A 17957-nucleotide genomic window follows, 5' to 3' on the forward strand; every position below is an offset into this window, starting at 1 on the left:
GAGATTCCCTGCTTTGAGAAGCTGCTTCAACCCCTAATGCTCCTCCAAGCATACTGATTTCATTATAATTCCCAAAGAATTACCTCTGAACTGTGCCACGGAGTAAAGAGTAAGGAAGCCTAATGCTACATGTATTTTTATTTTGCAGCTAGACCGAGTGTTGTCACTACATGACTTATCCAATTATAGTCCTTAAAACAATAACTAGGATAATTAGCTAATTGAGCATTATTTTTAATGAATGCAATTCTCCATAAAGCACATTCCAGTAGCAACAAACACACACCTGCAGTTCTTCTCACTCTGGTGGGAAACAGTTTTCTAAAAAACTTCTCGCCAATGATCTGTCAGCATTTCTATGGATGCCATCCTTCTTCACAAGCCGATGACCTAAGGATCTCATGCTCACCAGCCCTACAGAAAACTCTTGGGTGACAGAGATGGATACAGCTTGGGAGACCCAAGGGATGAGCACTTTCTCCTTGGCCCCACTGAGCATTGTCTGGCACGGTAATAAAGCCTCAGACTTGATTTTACCACTCCAGGAAGGAGCTGGTTACATTTGCAGGTACTACACATCCCATTTTCTTAACAGCATGGCTCCAGTGGCAATGGAGGGGGGAGGAAGTACCAGGGCCTCCTCCCCGGCTGCGCAGAGGTATCTCCTCTCTTTCAGTAGCTCTCTGGACAGCAAGGGACAGGTCTGGAAGCAAGTAGAGCCGATGGGCTATTTCCTAGAAAGAATAACTGAAAGCCCAGCAGCAGCTTTGGTGGTACAAATGTTGGGCACATGTTAATTCCTGTGTCATCTTTACTGGAAAAATACCAACCCCTTGGGCTTGCACGTACAGGCCAAATTCTGCACTGTGCTACTGCACCGCTGCACTGTGAATAAAACATGGGGGCTTGTGCTTAATTCCTGGTGATTTTGAATCATGCTGATGCTCAAGTTTTGGGTCTCAGCTATTGCAATGGGGAGCTTTGAGAGAATACGTGTGCAGTGCAGGCGGCACCACTGAGCTCTGAGCTTTTGGGGCCTCCATGTATTACTGTGATCTGGGGAAAACAATAGCATGGGGTTTTGTAGCCAAATTTTAATACAGCCCATCTTCTTTCACCTACTGTAATAATATACTTGTGCATAATGTAATCTATATGCTATAGAATTGGTAGCTAAGTACATAATACAACTTTAAAAACAGGTATCACTATAGATCAGTATGTGACATGCCTATCTATTTTAGTGTGTTTTCTTGATACAAATTATGACAGAAATACAGTAAGTTAGTAATTTCAGATTCCTTTGCATAGACATTGTCACTGTAATTTTGCCAGGAGGGAGATAATAAATCATACTTTTCCATCTGACTGATGTTCTGTTTCCCCTGTCTGATTTCATTGGCGGTATGCTATCTTCAGAGCTGGCATTGTTCATGGCTCCTTTTATTAAAGCACAGGCATGTTATTGAAATTTCTTTTGTATTATGATTTTCTAGCCGTACGTGAAATTGCAGAACACACAAGAAGATAAAAAAAAAAAAAAGTCCCATTTGTTTGACTCATAGTAGAAAAAAACCCTGCTGTACACATCTTGGAGAGAAAAATGCCAATATTAAAATCAGGGCCCCATGCTGGCTTGGGTTAGTGATCAGTTTCTTGGAATTCATGAGCAAAGATCCAAAAACTGCTAGTGATTTGGATCACTGGTTTTGTATAATACCAAAAAAAGATGTTAATAATGTTAGTTTTTGCAATGATTAGCTTGCCACAATTTAAGTACTTTTCGAGGTTCACCAGGAAACTGAACGCTCACATAGTAGTGGAGAAAATTCAGTGAAGAACCTTCCTTTCCTCCTCGCTTGTTTTTCCAGTGGCCTAACAAAGCTCCACAGATTTAAGGTGTAGTATCTCCCACACTGATACAGACCACAGCATCCACATCCAAACCTGCAGCCGGACAGTCCAACACACGTTGGCAGGGCTGAGGGACTCTCAAAGCAGCCCACTGCACCACCCCAGGCACCGGACAGTTGCACACCCCTCCCCCTCCCCTTCCCTTTCAGCCCAGGGCTACAACAAACTCCTGTTTTCCACCTAAAACAGCATCACCCCATCAGTAATGCTCTGGGAACATCCCAAGTGTTTCATTCATATTTGATAAGGTTGCACTCCCAGGCTGGGTAACCAGTGGTCAGAGCAAGGCTGTCTGTAGTTTGCACCATTTAATTTCTATTTCTGGCACGGTTCTGGGGGTGGGGAATCACTTTTTTGGTTTCATTGCCTGCTTTCCTCCAGTGGCAGAATGGACACACTGCATTTCAGGGACAGAGCGATGCTGTGATAGCAGCAGAATACACTCTTGCATGTGCTAACGTCTTTTGATGAGAGGCCTTATTTTGTTAAGTTATATTGAGATAATTGCATTAATAAAACATTTTTAAAGAGCATTAACAAAGGAGAAGGTGGTGCCACTATTCTGAAGTAAAGGTTTCCATAACGAGCTGAGCATTAGTATATGATAATGCTATGCTTATACAGTCCTTCATTTATTTTGGATTCTGATTGTATCCCGAAGATCCCTGTTAGAGCTGTGATCCCTACTGTGCAAAGTGCCGCTCAAGAAGACATAAAGTCAGTGAGATACAGAAGCCCTAGCTGAAGGATTACAGAAGATTTGCGGACTAAACAGAGCAATGAACTTAAGATACAGTGGCAGGAAACACGGGAAAGAAAAATAAAGCAGAACTCCAGCAGTGAAATCCTGGCTCTTTTTCAAGTCAGTGGAAATTTTGCCCTATAATGAAGCTAAAATTTTCCCTTTCCTGTTGTTTTGTTTTGATATTATTATTTTTTTTTTTTATAGAGTGTGGGGGCCTGCCCAGGGGCAATACTTGTTCTCCCATCCGTCAACACTTGTGCTTGATGCAAGGGACAAACACTTAGGCATCTTCTGGGGACTTTTTGAGTGAGGATAGGTTTGGGCGCAGTGAAGGTGGACAAGGGAGAGGACAAGGATGGGGAGAAGTCATCGGGAAGGGCAGCCAGATGAAAGGCAGCAGCAGAGGTTAAACACTGGCAGAGCCAACAGCTGGAGGAAACTGCAGCTCCATGCTTGGCAGAAAGCAGGGCAGCCACTGAAGAGCACCCAACAAATGTCCTTTATGTTCAGAGCTGTTTCCAATGCAAGTTGAAGCTGCACTTCCGACCCGAATATTACCAGGAAGGCCAAGCTGTGATGAGAAGGCCAAGAAGGATGGCACTATGCTACCAAAGCCCACGTCACCACGACTCACTCTTGTACAGGCGCAGAGAGCAGTTCCTGCCCATCGGGTCTAGAATGAAGAGAATGTTTCAAGATGTCAGCCTGACAATCTCTTGTGAACTGAACACTGGTTTCCCAGTATTTTGCTACATATTCATATAGGTCCATAGAAGATTATTCTGGATGTGCCCATATTGGGTGGTGAGAGATCTAGGATGTTCAGAAGTGATTACAGACTTTTCAAACTGACAACGTAACCATCTTCAAATGACTCCTAACTGTGGCTACAAATAGGCCTTAACCACACCGTAAACTGCATTTCTCAAATGTGGGTAGATGTGTACTTTTCTGTCAGTAAGTTATGCAGGAGAGTAAAAACTAATCAGCACTTAGGAGAACTGTTGTCTCACTGACATTTGCACAATTTCTGCGTAAGCTGCCAATGAACATCCATCACACTGGCAGAACACTGTCTCCTTAAGTTTACATAAGCTGCTGTCTGTGAACATTCATTTAAAATACAACCGTGCGTACTTACAACAACTGAGACCACTCTCTGAGTTGTTATTTGCTTGCTTTCTCTCTCTGGGAAGAAAGGGGAGGGTTAACAAACTCACTGAAAGATCTCTGCTAGCACAGGTGAGTACGGAGTGCTTGTGAGTCAGACCTTAACCTCCAGGACTGAAATCAAAACACGGCTGGTGTGTGGGAGAAAAAGCAAGCTGCTAAGTGACCCTCAGCGTCCCTGTCAGATCTCTGGAGAAAAGAGAGATACTGCCTGAGACTTGCAGCATCCTTCACACCTCCCCTGCAGCCACCGCAGCTGCCCGTCACCCAGCGTTCGCCTCTGAGAGGGACCGGAGGAGACCTGAGAAACCAGATTTGAGGCTGACAATGAGAGAAGTGGAAAATGAGATGGGAAAGAGATAGGTGGATCCCAGTAAAAAACACCAGACCTCCCCTTTCTCCTGCATACTGCTCCATGGGAATCAAAATTCTGAATGCTGGGCAGCAATCTATGTATTAGACATATTTGAGTCAGATCTTGATTCATGTTTGAGAGACCACGCTAACCTTTTCTGCGGGGGTTTCCAGGTGGAACCACAGCCTCAGTCAAAGTTGGGGCTAAGTTCCAGACAAATCAAGGGGATGAGGCAGGCTCCGTATGGGCAGCTGGGGCCCAACACCCACAAAGATCTCCCAGGACCTGTAACAGAGCTATGAAGATGCTATACCAGGTCACTAAACCATCTGTCAGGGACACAATGTTTTACAAAAGAATACAAGAAAAACTACTAATGGTTTTAGATCTACAATTGAACTTCAGTTCAGCATTTCATTTGTACATGTTAACGACTTAGGGGCACATGCATAAACATTTGGACAGCTGTCTAAGCTAGATGACTTGTTGTCATGTTTATATTTTGCACTTACGATTGTTATGAGTCAAAAAAAAAAATCAGAGGTACAAGATCAGTTCACCAGGAGAAAGCTAAATATTCAAGAAATGGGCCTTTAGAACTACTCCTTTACCCTGAGAAAGTCACAATTACTATCAGTAGTAAGGAAAAAAAAAAAAAAGATTGAATCACATTTGGATTTCTCTCCCCAAACCTAAACAGAAATCTAGAAACAAGACAGGAAAATCCCCCTCCCCCCAAATGGAAACCTCTCAATAATTCTGATATCCTAGAGAAAATAAATCTCCTAGAGGAAAAAAAAAATATCCTAATTTGGGAAAGATCAGACAGTTGGAATTTCTACAAGATGAGTCAGTCCTGGCACGCATACACACGGACACACACTTGCACAAGATTTTTAAACGGAGGCTAATTTCAGCTGTAACCAAGCAGTGACAAGCACTAGTATGGATGATGATTTGGAACCTACATATTAGCAAAAGTAAATCAAGTGGGTGAAAGGGTTATGAGCCCACATAAAACAGTGCCTCCAATTCCACTGAAAGCAGTCTGGGTTTGAGTCAGAATGACTGGAAAAAGCCTCTCCTCTTTGACTTCAGCGTGTGTGGAATGGACTTGAGATCAAGTTTGCAGACCTTATAAATTCAACAGGACGAGGGAGGAGCAGAGCACAGAGCCTGTAAAACCTACGAACTGCTCAGCATCTCTTCTGTGGAGACAGCAGGTAAAATCCTTGTTCTGTTGGAAGCAAACAGCAGAATGCTTGGATGTTTTGACGAAGTCAAGATTTCGCTTCAGAGCACCAGTTTCCTAATTCTTGAAGTGCTGTCTTTCCTATGGCATTCATAAAGTCATAGTTCACAGGGGCTCCTTTTTTCCCCTTAAAACACCCCTGGAAGCACACTGTAATCCTCCATGGTCTGAATCTATTCCACTACTTAGAGGAACAAAAGAATTTCACTATTTATTCTAGGTAAACACACAGATTTCCAAAAAATTGGTTTCTGCCCTACTCCACAAGGTATCGAGCTCTCAGCAAAACACACATCCAAGTCAAAAGCTCAGCTGTTAACTAAATCAAATCTGAAGGATATCCCATTAGTCCTGGATTGAAGATTATCATCTGCGAGAATGGTGTGCCACCATCTACTTTGTGTTCCTCGGAGGATGCTGGAACTTTGCTTTCCACACAACACCCTACAGGTTTTGAACACAGCAAACAACGAACCAGATTGCTTTAACTTTCTCTCACAGCCTTTCTCCCCTAAATTCTGTTTCTCTACCCTTTAATCGGTTATCAGGGTGCAATTACTTTGTTTGGGAAAAATGATTAGTATTTTTTGTACTTCATTCACATGCAAAAGATGCTTTAATGAGATGCATCTCACTATTCTTCCACTGAAATCTCTCCAAAAAGAGTCCTTATAACCCTCCCATAGGAAACCTGACCATGTGTCAGAACTACAACCAGGTGGGACACTTCACCACGTGACAACACAGTAGTCAAAATGGGGCCACTGAAGCATGATTGTGGGATGAAGCTGGAGCAGGCCTTCCTAGAAGAAACTGTTCTTTAAGCAGTTCACAAGATCAGCATCTTCTCATTCCTCAGCAAAGCAGAGAACAGGTTGATCAGGATGGCCTTCAAGGTGATGTTCCTCGTATATTTGTTTTGACTCATGTCTATGTCATCAAACTGTCTTGCCCATAGTGAGTGACTGCAGTTATAGATGGGCAGAAAAAGATGAACATAAACATACATGACAGAAAAAAACACCCTAAAACCTACCTTGTCGGAAAATGACAGTATCTGGGAGAAAGGAAATTATGGTCTATGTTACTGAGAACTTGTGAAGTACACAGACCTATATGGAAGTATTTGCATTGTCAGAAAAGAAAAAAAATTGGCAAGTTTATAATGAGATCAGGCATACAGCCATGAAGAGTTATAGGCTGTCGTTAATTACATACGTAAGAATCTTAAAGCCATGTGACCTGGGAGAATAAATTCACATATACCTATTGCCTTTACAGACCCTGCTCTTCATTGTGAAATGCTATTTTCCTTAGTAGAATTGAAAACATCAAACTCATTAGAATGAGAGATGCAGGTTGTGTAAAGGGTAATGGTTTTTGAAAATCTGGTCTTATTTTAAGATCTATCCCAGAAGGATTTCTTTACAACATTCCTAATAGAAACTCAAACATTACAATTAAACCCCATACTTCTCATTACTCGAGATGATCATCTGCCTAGGAATTCATCTGCTGCCACTCTAGACAGCCTCATCACAGCTGAAATGAAAATATTAAATATAGCTTGCAATCTACTTACTTGCATTCTCACACAGTTATGAGTAACAATTCTCAGTCCCATACCATAATTTTTGCTATCCAGATTGGAAAAGAGGTTCTTAAAAAGCACTCAGTATTGGTTTACCACCATTTTTACAGACACCATTGGTATCCAACCTGATGCATGTTATGAGCAGAGGAGGAGGCTGTCTGGAGTAGCAGATTCAGAGGGCTGGCATTTCACACAGGGGCTTTCGAACAACCACTGGCCCTCAGCAAGTGCACATAAGGGGTGGGGTGGCAGCTTTTACATCAGCCAGACCTGCATCACAGCTGGAAAAGGACTTCAGCTTCAGCATCAATTAATAGCAGTAAGCAAATACAGAGTGCCTTTGAGAGTCCCCAAGAGAAATACAATTCCTACAGGATACTACTATTAAATACTGAAGAAAGGGTTTCATACCTTAAACTCCTCCAAGATTTTGTAATTTTTCCCATGATATTCACAAAAGTTTTTTACTTCTTTGCATTCTGGACAGCATCCATTGTGTTCCACTTTTGTACACTTTGGGTGGATTTTAGGGCATTCTGGTTGATCACAAACAGGTCCATCCTCAGTACAGACACAGGGACAGTTGGAATGTCCCGGGAAAAAACGTTCTCCCAGTTTGTACACAAAGCCACTGTCATCCACACAGCCCTTCCCTCGGTAGTCATCAAAGATCAGATTGTCATTACTGGAGGTCTGGTCCCCTTCATCGGCAGGGTAGTCTTCATGATTGATGGCAGCTGGAGTTACCAAAGCAGGGATTACAAACAGAAGTATCCAGACTTCATGGATATGTAGAGCCATCCCCTTCCTCAGCTTCTCCATGGGATCTCACTGCCAGATAGAAACAGCTGCTTCCATAGGGAGACCAGTGTTGTGGTCTGAAAACAAATATTTTTAAGTGAGAACAAACTCAAAATTCTAAGGAATATTGACTTATAAAGGCCACAGTTTCAACCAGCACCCAAGAATAAATCAGTGCTTTCACACTGCACAGATAACTATCACTGTTTCATTTGAATTAAGCCTCTTCTCAATTATTGCTAAAGAGAATACAGCATGTGAAATACATAAATTAGACACACATGCCTGTAGGCATACGCTCACAAAATATCTTTATAGAAATAGCGGCTCACAGAATAATCTAATTTTTACTTTCCTTATTCCTGCAGTTGAGTTTTCTGATGCACCAGAAATTAAACCAGCTGCCTAAAATCACATGGTGATGAGCAGCTCAGAGGGATTTGAGCCCAAGTGTAAGCATCACCTTAACCACCTGCTGGGACCACTGTCTGTCCATGCTACGTTTGGTGCACAGCCCACTTCATTGAACTGGGGCAGGAAACCTGAGTTGAAAAACGAGATAAGCATAATCTGTAGGTAGATCTGCATCCAATGTGAAAGATGGTGCTGGGCTATACTTGGTCTGCAAGAGGTGGAATAACAGAATTTTATATACAGCCTTTCTGAAGAGGAAGAGGGACTACCTGGACTACCAACACAGCCCAGCTTGCAGCAGGTACATAAAATCCCAACAGAAGCAAAGATGCAATTCACCTTCTCCATTATTCAGCATTTCAGTAATTCCCAGAAAGAAATGCAGAGAGCAGGATGTTAAACGCCTCTGTAATGCATGGAGCCGCTGTTACGTGTTTCTCTGATTAAGCCGGAGCCTTTCTAAAACTTTGGGAGCGATGCAGCACGGCCCGACCTTCGGAGAGCTGTGCTCAAGTGGTCGAGCCCAGGACTGACCCAGCGAGGGAGAGGAGCTTTGCACGGCCGCCCCTGCGAGAGCCAGCTCCGGGCGAAGGCTCCGTGCGTGTGCCTTGGGTGCGCTATTGGCTGCCCGTGGTGCCGTCACCGGCACCGACACACCGTCCTGCCTGCACAGCCGACAGCCGGTGCAACCCCAGCAGCAAAATGGTTTCTGACCTCTCCTAAGAGGACTGGGCAAAGTATTACAGGAAACTTTTAAATGAGCTGAAATATAAGCATTATGGGGATTGAGAAACGATGGAGGTAGCGGCTGCCACGAACCAAAACCGGACTGTTTGGCTGTCTGTGTCATTCCTTCTCTTCCTCTGTTCCCACAGTGTGCGCGCACAGATACACACAGTATACACAAACATGCGTTAACCTACACACACAGGCAAACACGTACCCCCCCCTCCACCCCTCCGGGAGATATTTTTTATGTATCGGGATTTTTGGTGGACTGCAGATGTTCAGCAATTAATTCTCCCTTAACTGAAGCAAAAAAAGCAACCGCAGGAGGAGAGAAAGCTTTAATCCTACAGAAGCAGCTAAGGGATCCTGTTGACAAAGCAGTTTTTCCAAAGCCACAACAGAGGGAGACACCGGATATTACACAAGCTTTATCAAATTCAAAAGATACCTTCTTAATTGAAGCACTAGCTACGTTTCCATCACAAGGACTATGCACCCTGTTACTACTATCAGCGGTATCTATTGTAACATGTTTGGAAATCAAGTGACTCACGCAGATACGGCTGCTTTATGTGTCTACAGAGCAGAGAATCTTGCCCACCTAAATGCTACAGGTAGGTTGCAACATTGCAGGTTGGTGGGCATGGGGGGGAGGGGGGGGCGGGGAGCAGAAGCAAATGAAGTAATTAATGTCTGAGGAAATGTGAAATTACAGAGAGAATTTGTTGACGTTTGATGAGGCAGCTCTCCAAATGATTAAAAAAAAAGTTCTCCAAAGATCATAAATAAGACCACTATATTTTGCTAGAGCATCCGAGACGTCCCACAGCAACTCACAAGCGCTCAGCTCAGCGGCAATCCTGGAAATCAGACAGACTGCAGACGTCTTGCACGGACAGATTTCAACAAGTAAACAAATGCTGTTCAGCTCAGAATTAGTTTACAGCTGAACTTTCTCATCATTTCTCATCACGAGAGAGGCCAGGAGCGTAGGTAAGTCTCTGTGCAAAACATACCCATCCACCTTCCCTCACCCCAAGTGAATAATTTACACTTACCTAATCAGGCTCGATCTGAAAGCTGAAAGGGGTCACAGGCCAACATGGACTAAAAGGTTAGAAACAGATTAGTGAAAGCAGTTCCTCCTAATCACATTTTCAGTGTTGACTCACGGACAATCCTTTTTCCTCCACCTCCCATCGCAAAACACGGGAAAGCGGCAGCAGCCCAGCAACCACAACATGAGAATTAAGCTTTAACCCGGCGGTGCGGATTCAGGGCGAGCAGCGGCGCGGTCCAGAGGCAGGGATGCCGCGGAGACACCCCGATGCCAGCAGCACAGTCATCGCGGCGAACTTGGGCTGGATTTCCTCAGGTCTTGAGCGGGGGGGGGGGGGGGGGGGGGGTTGGGCGGGGGGGAGGGGGGCGAGAAAAAACCCATCTATATCCCCTCCCTATGCCCAGCGGATCGCTTGCGATTCCAGATTTGCCACGGCGGGGAGGGGGGAGAGGGGGCTGGTTCGGCTGGAGGCAGACGGGAGGGGGAGGGCGGCGGAGCCCCGCGGGCGGCGGGCGGGCAGCCCCAGCGGCGGGCCCCGCTGCCCTGCGGGGACTCCCCGGCCCGGGGGCCGGCCATGCCCGCGCCGCGCCGCTCCGCGCTCCCTGTGATTATTTTTTTTTTTTTTTTTGGATGGGGGTGGTGAAGGGGAGGTGGGGGAAAGACTGGAGCGGCGGCGCGCTCAGGCCCGCGGGCCGCAGCGCGGGCGCGCCATGGCGCGGAGCGGCGCGCCCTGCCCGGGGGGTTGCGCGGAGGTTGCGCGGGGGTTGCGCGGGGCGGCCCCTCTCCGCCGCCGTGGCGCGTCCCGGCCCGCAGGTCCCCGCGGCTGCGCTCAGCGCCGCGCTGCCCGGCTGCGGCTCTCCTGCTGCCCTGGCGGCGGCGGAGCGTGGGCGGCGGGGACAGACCCCCCGCTCCTGCGTTATTACAACTTTACATCTTCCCCCGGGCGGGCACTGGCGAAGGGGCGCCCAGCTCGCCTGTCTCGGGCTGCGTTACATTCAAAATCAATCTCCTTGCAATTCGTCTGCTCTGTCATTAGGCGTCATTGTAAAGCTATTTCTCCAGAACCCACCAAAAGAGAGATTCTTGATGTTCGCAAACCCCGCGTCAACAGAAAGAGAGAGAAATTGGGGATTTTATTTGGATGAAACACAGACGTATCCTTTGGGGCGATTATTCCCACCGCAAACATTAACTGTGAAAACACTTCACTAAAGCCCTAGCTGCTACGCTATCAAACCGTTCTTTCCCGTAACGCCTCGAGATTAAGGTTACGTTAAGCGGTGTGGTGGTCCTCAGCTCCAGAGGCACACCGTTCCATCGGCACCCCCCGAAAGCAGCTGCTCTGCCCTGTGATGGAAGGTGATGCTGCGCACCTCGCCGCCGTGGCCCCGCAGGCTGGAGAGCTGCCCACACTCAAGTTGCAGAACCTTGACAGATCCGTCACTGCTTGCCAGAGCCACGACACGACCTGAAATTCAGAGGAGAGTTATCAAGGTTTGCAAAGGCAAAGCGAGAGAGCGGCGCTGGAAGTTTGGAGATTGTCGCTTTAAAGACATACGTGCGTACTCCTGGGTTTTGAGATATGTTAACAGAAAGTTGGACAGATCAATAATAATGAGATTGGATTTTGAAGTGATTAAGCAAATCTGGAAACCCCGGCATGCTACTCATTAGAAGCACTGCTGTTTTACTTCTATTTGGATACAATTATTCAGGGCTGGATTCTGACATGCAGACTGAGCAGTGGAGAATTAGATGCTCTTCTGATACCAGGAGGTATCAGCGTCAGACCATGCTTTTAACGCTGCTTTTCTTGTACAGCTCTGTAAGAAATGAAGAGACAGGTTTTCAACGGAGTTTCAAGGAGGTCAGGCATCTCACTGAACTGAGTGCCTTGCTCCCTTATATCCTTATGGAAAAAAACAATGATAATGAAATTGTTAGCATAGAATTGGGTCTAACAGTCAAAAAAATAAAACCTAAAAAAGGTTCCAAGGAGTTCCCAGTTTCCATGTGTTTATTTACAAACCAAATGGACTCAGTTTTCATCATTTTCAAGGAAGCAGAATGTGTTTATAAGTTTATTATCTTCCTGCTTAAATACAAGCAGATAACAGCTGGTAAGTGATATGTTTGAAGCACCTTTTACTTGTGCAGCCACAACATAAAAAGTCTTTCCTTTTAGAAATTAACTATGATAATTGAGTTTCACATATTAAAAACCAAAAAAGATCAATACATTCATTTCAAAGTCGATGTGGTCCTCCCAACAACAGGGTTCATTGTACTGCCCATCATGATCTTGGTCAAACATGTTTTCCTATTAGGAGCAAGTCCAATATACCCTCCAAATGATTACAGCTCTTTTGACGTTATCAGGATTTTCTCGCTGAAAGCAAAGACACAACCAAGAGAGGAACAACTAATACTGCCACTGACAAAGTCAACCTGGCACTGAGGTCATGATTTTTGGGAAGATTACAAAAAACAGGAGGTATTTTACTGGTTTTAGTCATGCAGATTATTCACCAAGCAGCCAATGGGTACATACTGCCCAGCAGAAGTTAGTATGGAGGAATCTGTCCCAATTTTAATAATGTGCAAGCCATAGGGCCTGGGGTGTGCCTGTGTGATGTATCATTTATCCAGTGAATATATCATCCCTCCATTCAAACTAATTCATAACAATGATGGTCTCTGCTCTGCTCATCGAGATCTGATGGCCTCATTTGACAGCCCGGGAAGTAAACAACTGCCATTTTCTCCATTTATCAAAGGAAGCACATAGTCTAAAACATCTTATAAATGCATTGAGAATATTTAATCACAAGATACACTTAGCATGGTCATGGTTATTTGTGCAAGAAAGGGAACTGGAAAGTAGAGTTAACCATGATAAATATGCCCTATTTGCAAACCTTTATAACTACCCGGCTTCTTCATCTAGAACAAAGCCTGACACAGCAAAGATCTGTAGAATGGATTAGAGTGTCCAAAGCAGCAGATGTGAATATTTATTATAAACTCTCTTCCAGCAAGCCTTTGCTGACAGAAGCATTGCATATGGATTTCACTTGCAGCCAGACTCTCCAGGCAATCGCTGGGATGACTTCTCTAGGAGCCAAACAAATGCCAATTTGCCTGAAGCCCTGACACCGCAACAGCTGGGCAGGGGGTTAATGTCACTTTGAGCTTCTCAAAACCAGTAATGAACCCACTTGTTACAAACAGAGGGGGCCAGGAAGGAGGAAAGATTTGGACAACTGCAGTTCACTTCTAGAAAGTAAGGGACTGATAACTAAGATGACAGCTTCAGTGTCTAATTCACTCCCCTGGGTTGCCAGTGGGGCAGGTACAGACCCCAGTGCTACCTTTTTCTAAAATCTTCGCTAGGTAAGTCCTATACTTGAAGCAAAACAAGAGCACTCTCATCTGGGCAGTCCATGCTGATATTCCGACAGTACTGGGAAATGACAAAACCAATAGGAAAATAGAGAGGGGCAATAAAAAACAACTAGCTAGGAGGTGCAGTAGTAAACTGCACGTGCCTTCACCGCTAGTACTCGCTGGGGAAAGGCTTTAGGTGTATAAGACAGCCCTGGTGAAGAATGATTCATTTCATATGAATTTTTATTAGCTGAGTTATGATGTGTTACTATCGTTGGACTATGACTGCAGTCACTTCCTCGCTTGGTAGCAGCAGGATGCACAGGCAAATGTGTGCGAAGGGGAATGAAAGGGGAGGGGAACGCACAAAATGAGAACATCTCATTTCCGTCACCCGTTATGTCAACACTGATCTACACGCTCATAACAATTTGCTCTTTATAATGTAAATTTACTCCCTCCTTCCTTCCAAAAAGAGATGTTTTGTTTTGGAAAGAGGGAACAAATTGTGTTTTATTGCTCTTTCAAAATGTTCTCCAATTAGGAAAGCAAAGGAAAACTACTACATAATTGTCATACAAAGCTCTTTTTTAATGAAGGATACTTACTTGCGCACTAACAAAGGCATTTTGATACAACACTCAGAGGAAGATAAAAGCCTGGAGATAAATTATTCTTCATACCTTTGACCAAACTGTCAGGTGAGGCTGGTCTATGCAAATTTACTGAACTCAGCAGTTATGCTGATTTGCATTGAAATGAACAGTTTCAGCTTAGAAGATGCAAAGCCTCAAAGACTCCGACCTCTAGATTTCACAGCCTCTAGATCTCCAGCTCACGAGGCTTCCAAAGAACCAACTCTGGATCTGCTGGTGCACTTCTCAGACGGGCGAGAAGGGGAACTAAATAAAACGTAGCTTTGCTGTGGTTGGCCCCATGCCAGTCCTGAGCTCATCCTTCTTCCTCCAACTGGCAGACAGGAGTGATGACAAAGCATATTGCCACAACCAAGAGACCCTACAGTTGCAACCTTTGTACTAATTACAGCTGATTTGCTGTTGCCCATTGCTAGAACACAGAAACTATTCTTTTCTAATGTACCTCTATTATGTCCTTAGAATAACATAAGCTCTGACCATCTGGTCACTTGCTTCAAAAAGGATGCAGTGAGTTAGAAAAGGTAGAGAGAGAAAGGCAGCAAAGTTAATGAAAGGTATAAACAACTTCTGTGCAAGGAATCGTTAAGAGGAATGACAGCTTACTCCAGAAAAAAATTATTTGCACACCAAAATGTACTTGGCTGATCATCTTTCTCCATATGCATTCCTCCAGCTTCAGCCAGCCCATGATATTGCTGCTGTTTCCCTCCCTGGGGACCCACAGTGAAATCCAGAGCTGAGCCAGACCCCAAACTACTACACAGGTGGTGTGGGTGGAAGGTGTTGTTTCCAGCAAAATGCTAGCCTGAATCCCAGCTAATCAGGGAGCTGTGAGACAGCCGGAGAAGCTGTCAGAAGCAGCACAGCATGGGACATGGTATTTCTGAACAGACACCTTTCTTCTTGGATGAAACTGAATTTCCTCTAAACAATCAGTGCACTTCAGCTCCCTTTTTTCCCCAGCATCTGAGTAAGCTACCACCGTAGGTTTCCAGTCCCTGTGTCCTACAGAAAAAAAACCTCTGTGTGTGATCTCTTGCATGCTGCCTCCCAGGGCTGCCATCTCCAGACTGGCAGTGCTCGTGCTTTCAGGTATCGATTAAAGTGCAGTGCTGTTTGGGCTGGAAATAAGTTTGTACTTAACAAAACAATAAAAGTCACTCATGCCCTTCTAGAAAAAACTATTCCTGATACTAAACCTGTATCCCTACGTTGTTCTAAGACCAGAACTGAACCCTAAAATCAATTAATACCTCAAAAAATGTGATTACTTTTAAGACAGATACCCCACTTTGGAGAATGGGGTAATTAAAATTAATTATCTTATATGGAAATCTGGTCCTGCAAATTTTCCAATGTACATAAAGTTATGGGTCTAAGAAAGGCCATAGCCATGAAGCATCAAAAGCAAGAATCTGGCAAAATAAAGAAGTAATTTTACTGGAGTCTCACACTGACCTAAACATGTGAGCTTAAAATCAAAGTCACTGCATTCAGTGAAGCTCAGTTATGTTACATATAAGCAAGCAACATACTGCTGCTCATCTGCAAGGAACTTTGCATACCTATGCTGCTATGTAAATACTAACAAAACCAAAGCTACTCATGTGAATATGATATGAAATCCATCTCCTAATTGTAACTGGTGGATAAATTTAAAATAATGCTGGTATGTTGAAGCAATCTAATTTGTTACCGCATTTCTTCAGAAGACAAATCCAGACAAGATTAATTTGCTGGGTTGATGGAACCAAATTACTTGGGGTAGAGAGAAAAAAACCCTGTACTTGTCAAAAGGCACACGGACTATTTGTATTCCATAAGAGCCTAACAGAAATCACAGTCATGATTACCGTCGTCTTTGTAAAATAAATTTTGAGTGAAACCTTGCCAAGCCCACATTAAGTACTGCTTTACTGGTTTATGTGTTCAAACAGCTGGGAACAGGGACATCTTTGAACTGGGAAAGCCTAAAAAACAGACCAGTTGACAGGTGTTAGGCTTTGACAGCCAATAAGTGATGTTGGCCAAAGCCTTTAGATTTCATCTTAGAACAAGTCACAACCATAAAGGCTGTCAAGCAGCTGATTTCTCAAGCAGCTGGGAGCGGAGCCCTCTTGGGAGCGAATGCTCCAGCAGACCCTAGCCTGCCCGCTCTGTCCCAGCGCATCCCGCTCACCTTGCAGGCTGCTACACACGCACAGGGCTGCGTCTGAACAAAGCAACAACAACCCTCACCAGCAAGGCCTTTGGAGACACATCGGAGCATTAAACTTTTCTTCAGGCAAATTAATTTACAAATTACGTAACATTCAATTATCGAATACTCTGAAAATTCCTGTTTTAGCAGACAAGTACTTAATGTTCCTAGAGCAGTCTAGCAGCTTAAAAGTTAATAAAATCGCATTGTAACCAAAGTCACAGACTCCACAACTTACTGTAGCATGTTAGGCTGAGACATTCATACTGGTAACTGGCACTGTTTGCTATCTCAGAATACTTTTGTTCCATAGATTCAGCAGTTAACATCATCTCAGATACAGAGCAGAACAAGGACAGTGAAAGACCAAAACCTCTCCTCTCTGTTCCAGCAGCTCCTACTCCCAGAGTGAACAGACGAGTTTGAGGTGCTGGATTTGGACAACTGCTTCTAATAAAAGCATGGCAGGTACTTCAGACGTTCTTGTAAATAATTCAGATGTAGTAACTTTCCCAATTTAAAAGTATTTGCACTGCCTAACTGTAAGCAAAGCATTCATCTTCAAAGACACAAACTCAGTTATTTTTTGTTCCATTAAAATTACATTCTTGCATGGATTTAAGAAATTCTGTTTATCATAACTGCATAGAGAAGCTTGAAACCATTACCAGTGGCAGAGATGAAATAACATATCAAAGAAAGAAAGAAAGAAAAGCTTTGATCAATAGGGAAATGATTTTTATACACATCAGAACCAATTTAAAGAATTCTCTAGGATCAATTTAGATAGACAGAAATGCTTCTCAGCATTTATTACCTGTGGAGGGAATATTGATCCCATCCATTGATTTCTCCTATGCACATAGAGCAGCATCTGGTTTTGTTGTGTGGGTTTTTTTAAAAAAAGATGCCCCAAAGTAGAAAGTATCAAGAAACTGCTTATATTTTGAGGACTCACATTAATGGTTCAACCAACGTCATTACTCAGAACTTTTAAACTCTGTTCCAGAATAGGTGAAATGTAATTTAGCTTAATTTTGGCACATGATAGTTAGTCAATAGAATATATTTCAAGAGAAGGATTTTTTTTGAAACCTTACTTATCAATGGCTACTAATTCCTTACATACCACATTGTACCAAACATATTTTCTTTCCTGTTCCCTTTTTAAAAGGAATATCTTTTCACGATACTATTATAAATCACACAGCCCTAATGGATTACATTCCTCTGAATTAAGATCTTTTTTCATTATTGGAGCTGCAACCATATGCATCATCATGTCAATCACTCAGTCTAGAGTCTCTTAGGAACAGGGCACCTCTCAGGTTATGTGTAAAAGGCAAAAATACACAGTCCCTGCTTTGAATCAGCTTCAGTCCAAGTATAGTTAGAAAACGCCAAGGCTACAGATAATTATAAACTTAATTTGCCATGAGCACACTGCCTTCCCATAGTTAAATGTTGGTGGGCATCCTGGCAGCAGGAGAGGACTTGGGTCTGAAGTCTTATCTATGCACTGCACCACATCAAGGTCCCAGGTACCACCTCTACAAAGCTAGTTCAGGTGTACAGAGCACACCTAGAGCAGTGTCCCCGTTTTGGTGCATCCCCACAACCAATATGACTTGCTTCTCAGCCTGGACACAGTATAGCATGACAGTGGCTATGTGGCCT

The 17957-nt window shown here is 43.9% G+C and overlaps 2 protein-coding genes and 1 long non-coding RNA gene across 5 annotated transcripts in view; 1 reads left to right on the forward strand and 2 right to left on the reverse strand.

Moving 5' to 3' along the window:
• The window catches only part of VWC2L (von Willebrand factor C domain containing 2 like), a 62744-nt gene extending 52580 nt beyond the window's left edge, over nt 1-10164 (reverse strand). For both annotated transcript variants that reach the window (XM_005441491.3, XM_027808591.2), the window contains exons 1-2: nt 10033-10164; nt 7442-7908 (exon numbers count right to left, since the gene is read on the reverse strand). In XM_005441491.3, coding sequence (XP_005441548.1) covers nt 7442-7852 — 411 coding nt within the window. In that variant the 5' untranslated portion in view covers nt 7853-7908; nt 10033-10164. The remainder of the gene's footprint in view (nt 1-7441; nt 7909-10032) is intronic.
• LOC129736645 (uncharacterized) lies at nt 7915-11207 on the forward strand. 2 transcript variants are annotated; one of them, XR_008733557.1, is made up of 4 exons: nt 7915-9588; nt 9783-9967; nt 10136-10349; nt 11071-11207. It is a non-coding gene; the product is annotated as an uncharacterized LOC129736645 (long non-coding RNA). The 2 variants fall into 2 exon arrangements; XR_008733558.1 differs by having other exon boundaries at nt 10192-10349.
• The window catches only part of SPAG16 (sperm associated antigen 16), a 412472-nt gene continuing 405663 nt past the window's right edge, over nt 11149-17957 (reverse strand). The window contains exon 16 of the mRNA XM_055718613.1: nt 11149-11502. Coding sequence (XP_055574588.1) covers nt 11327-11502 — 176 coding nt within the window. The 3' untranslated portion in view covers nt 11149-11326. The remainder of the gene's footprint in view (nt 11503-17957) is intronic.

The sequence above is a fragment of the Falco cherrug genome, chromosome 8, assembly GCF_023634085.1.
Source record: "Falco cherrug isolate bFalChe1 chromosome 8, bFalChe1.pri, whole genome shotgun sequence".
Classification (NCBI taxonomy): Eukaryota; Metazoa; Chordata; class Aves; order Falconiformes; family Falconidae; genus Falco; species Falco cherrug.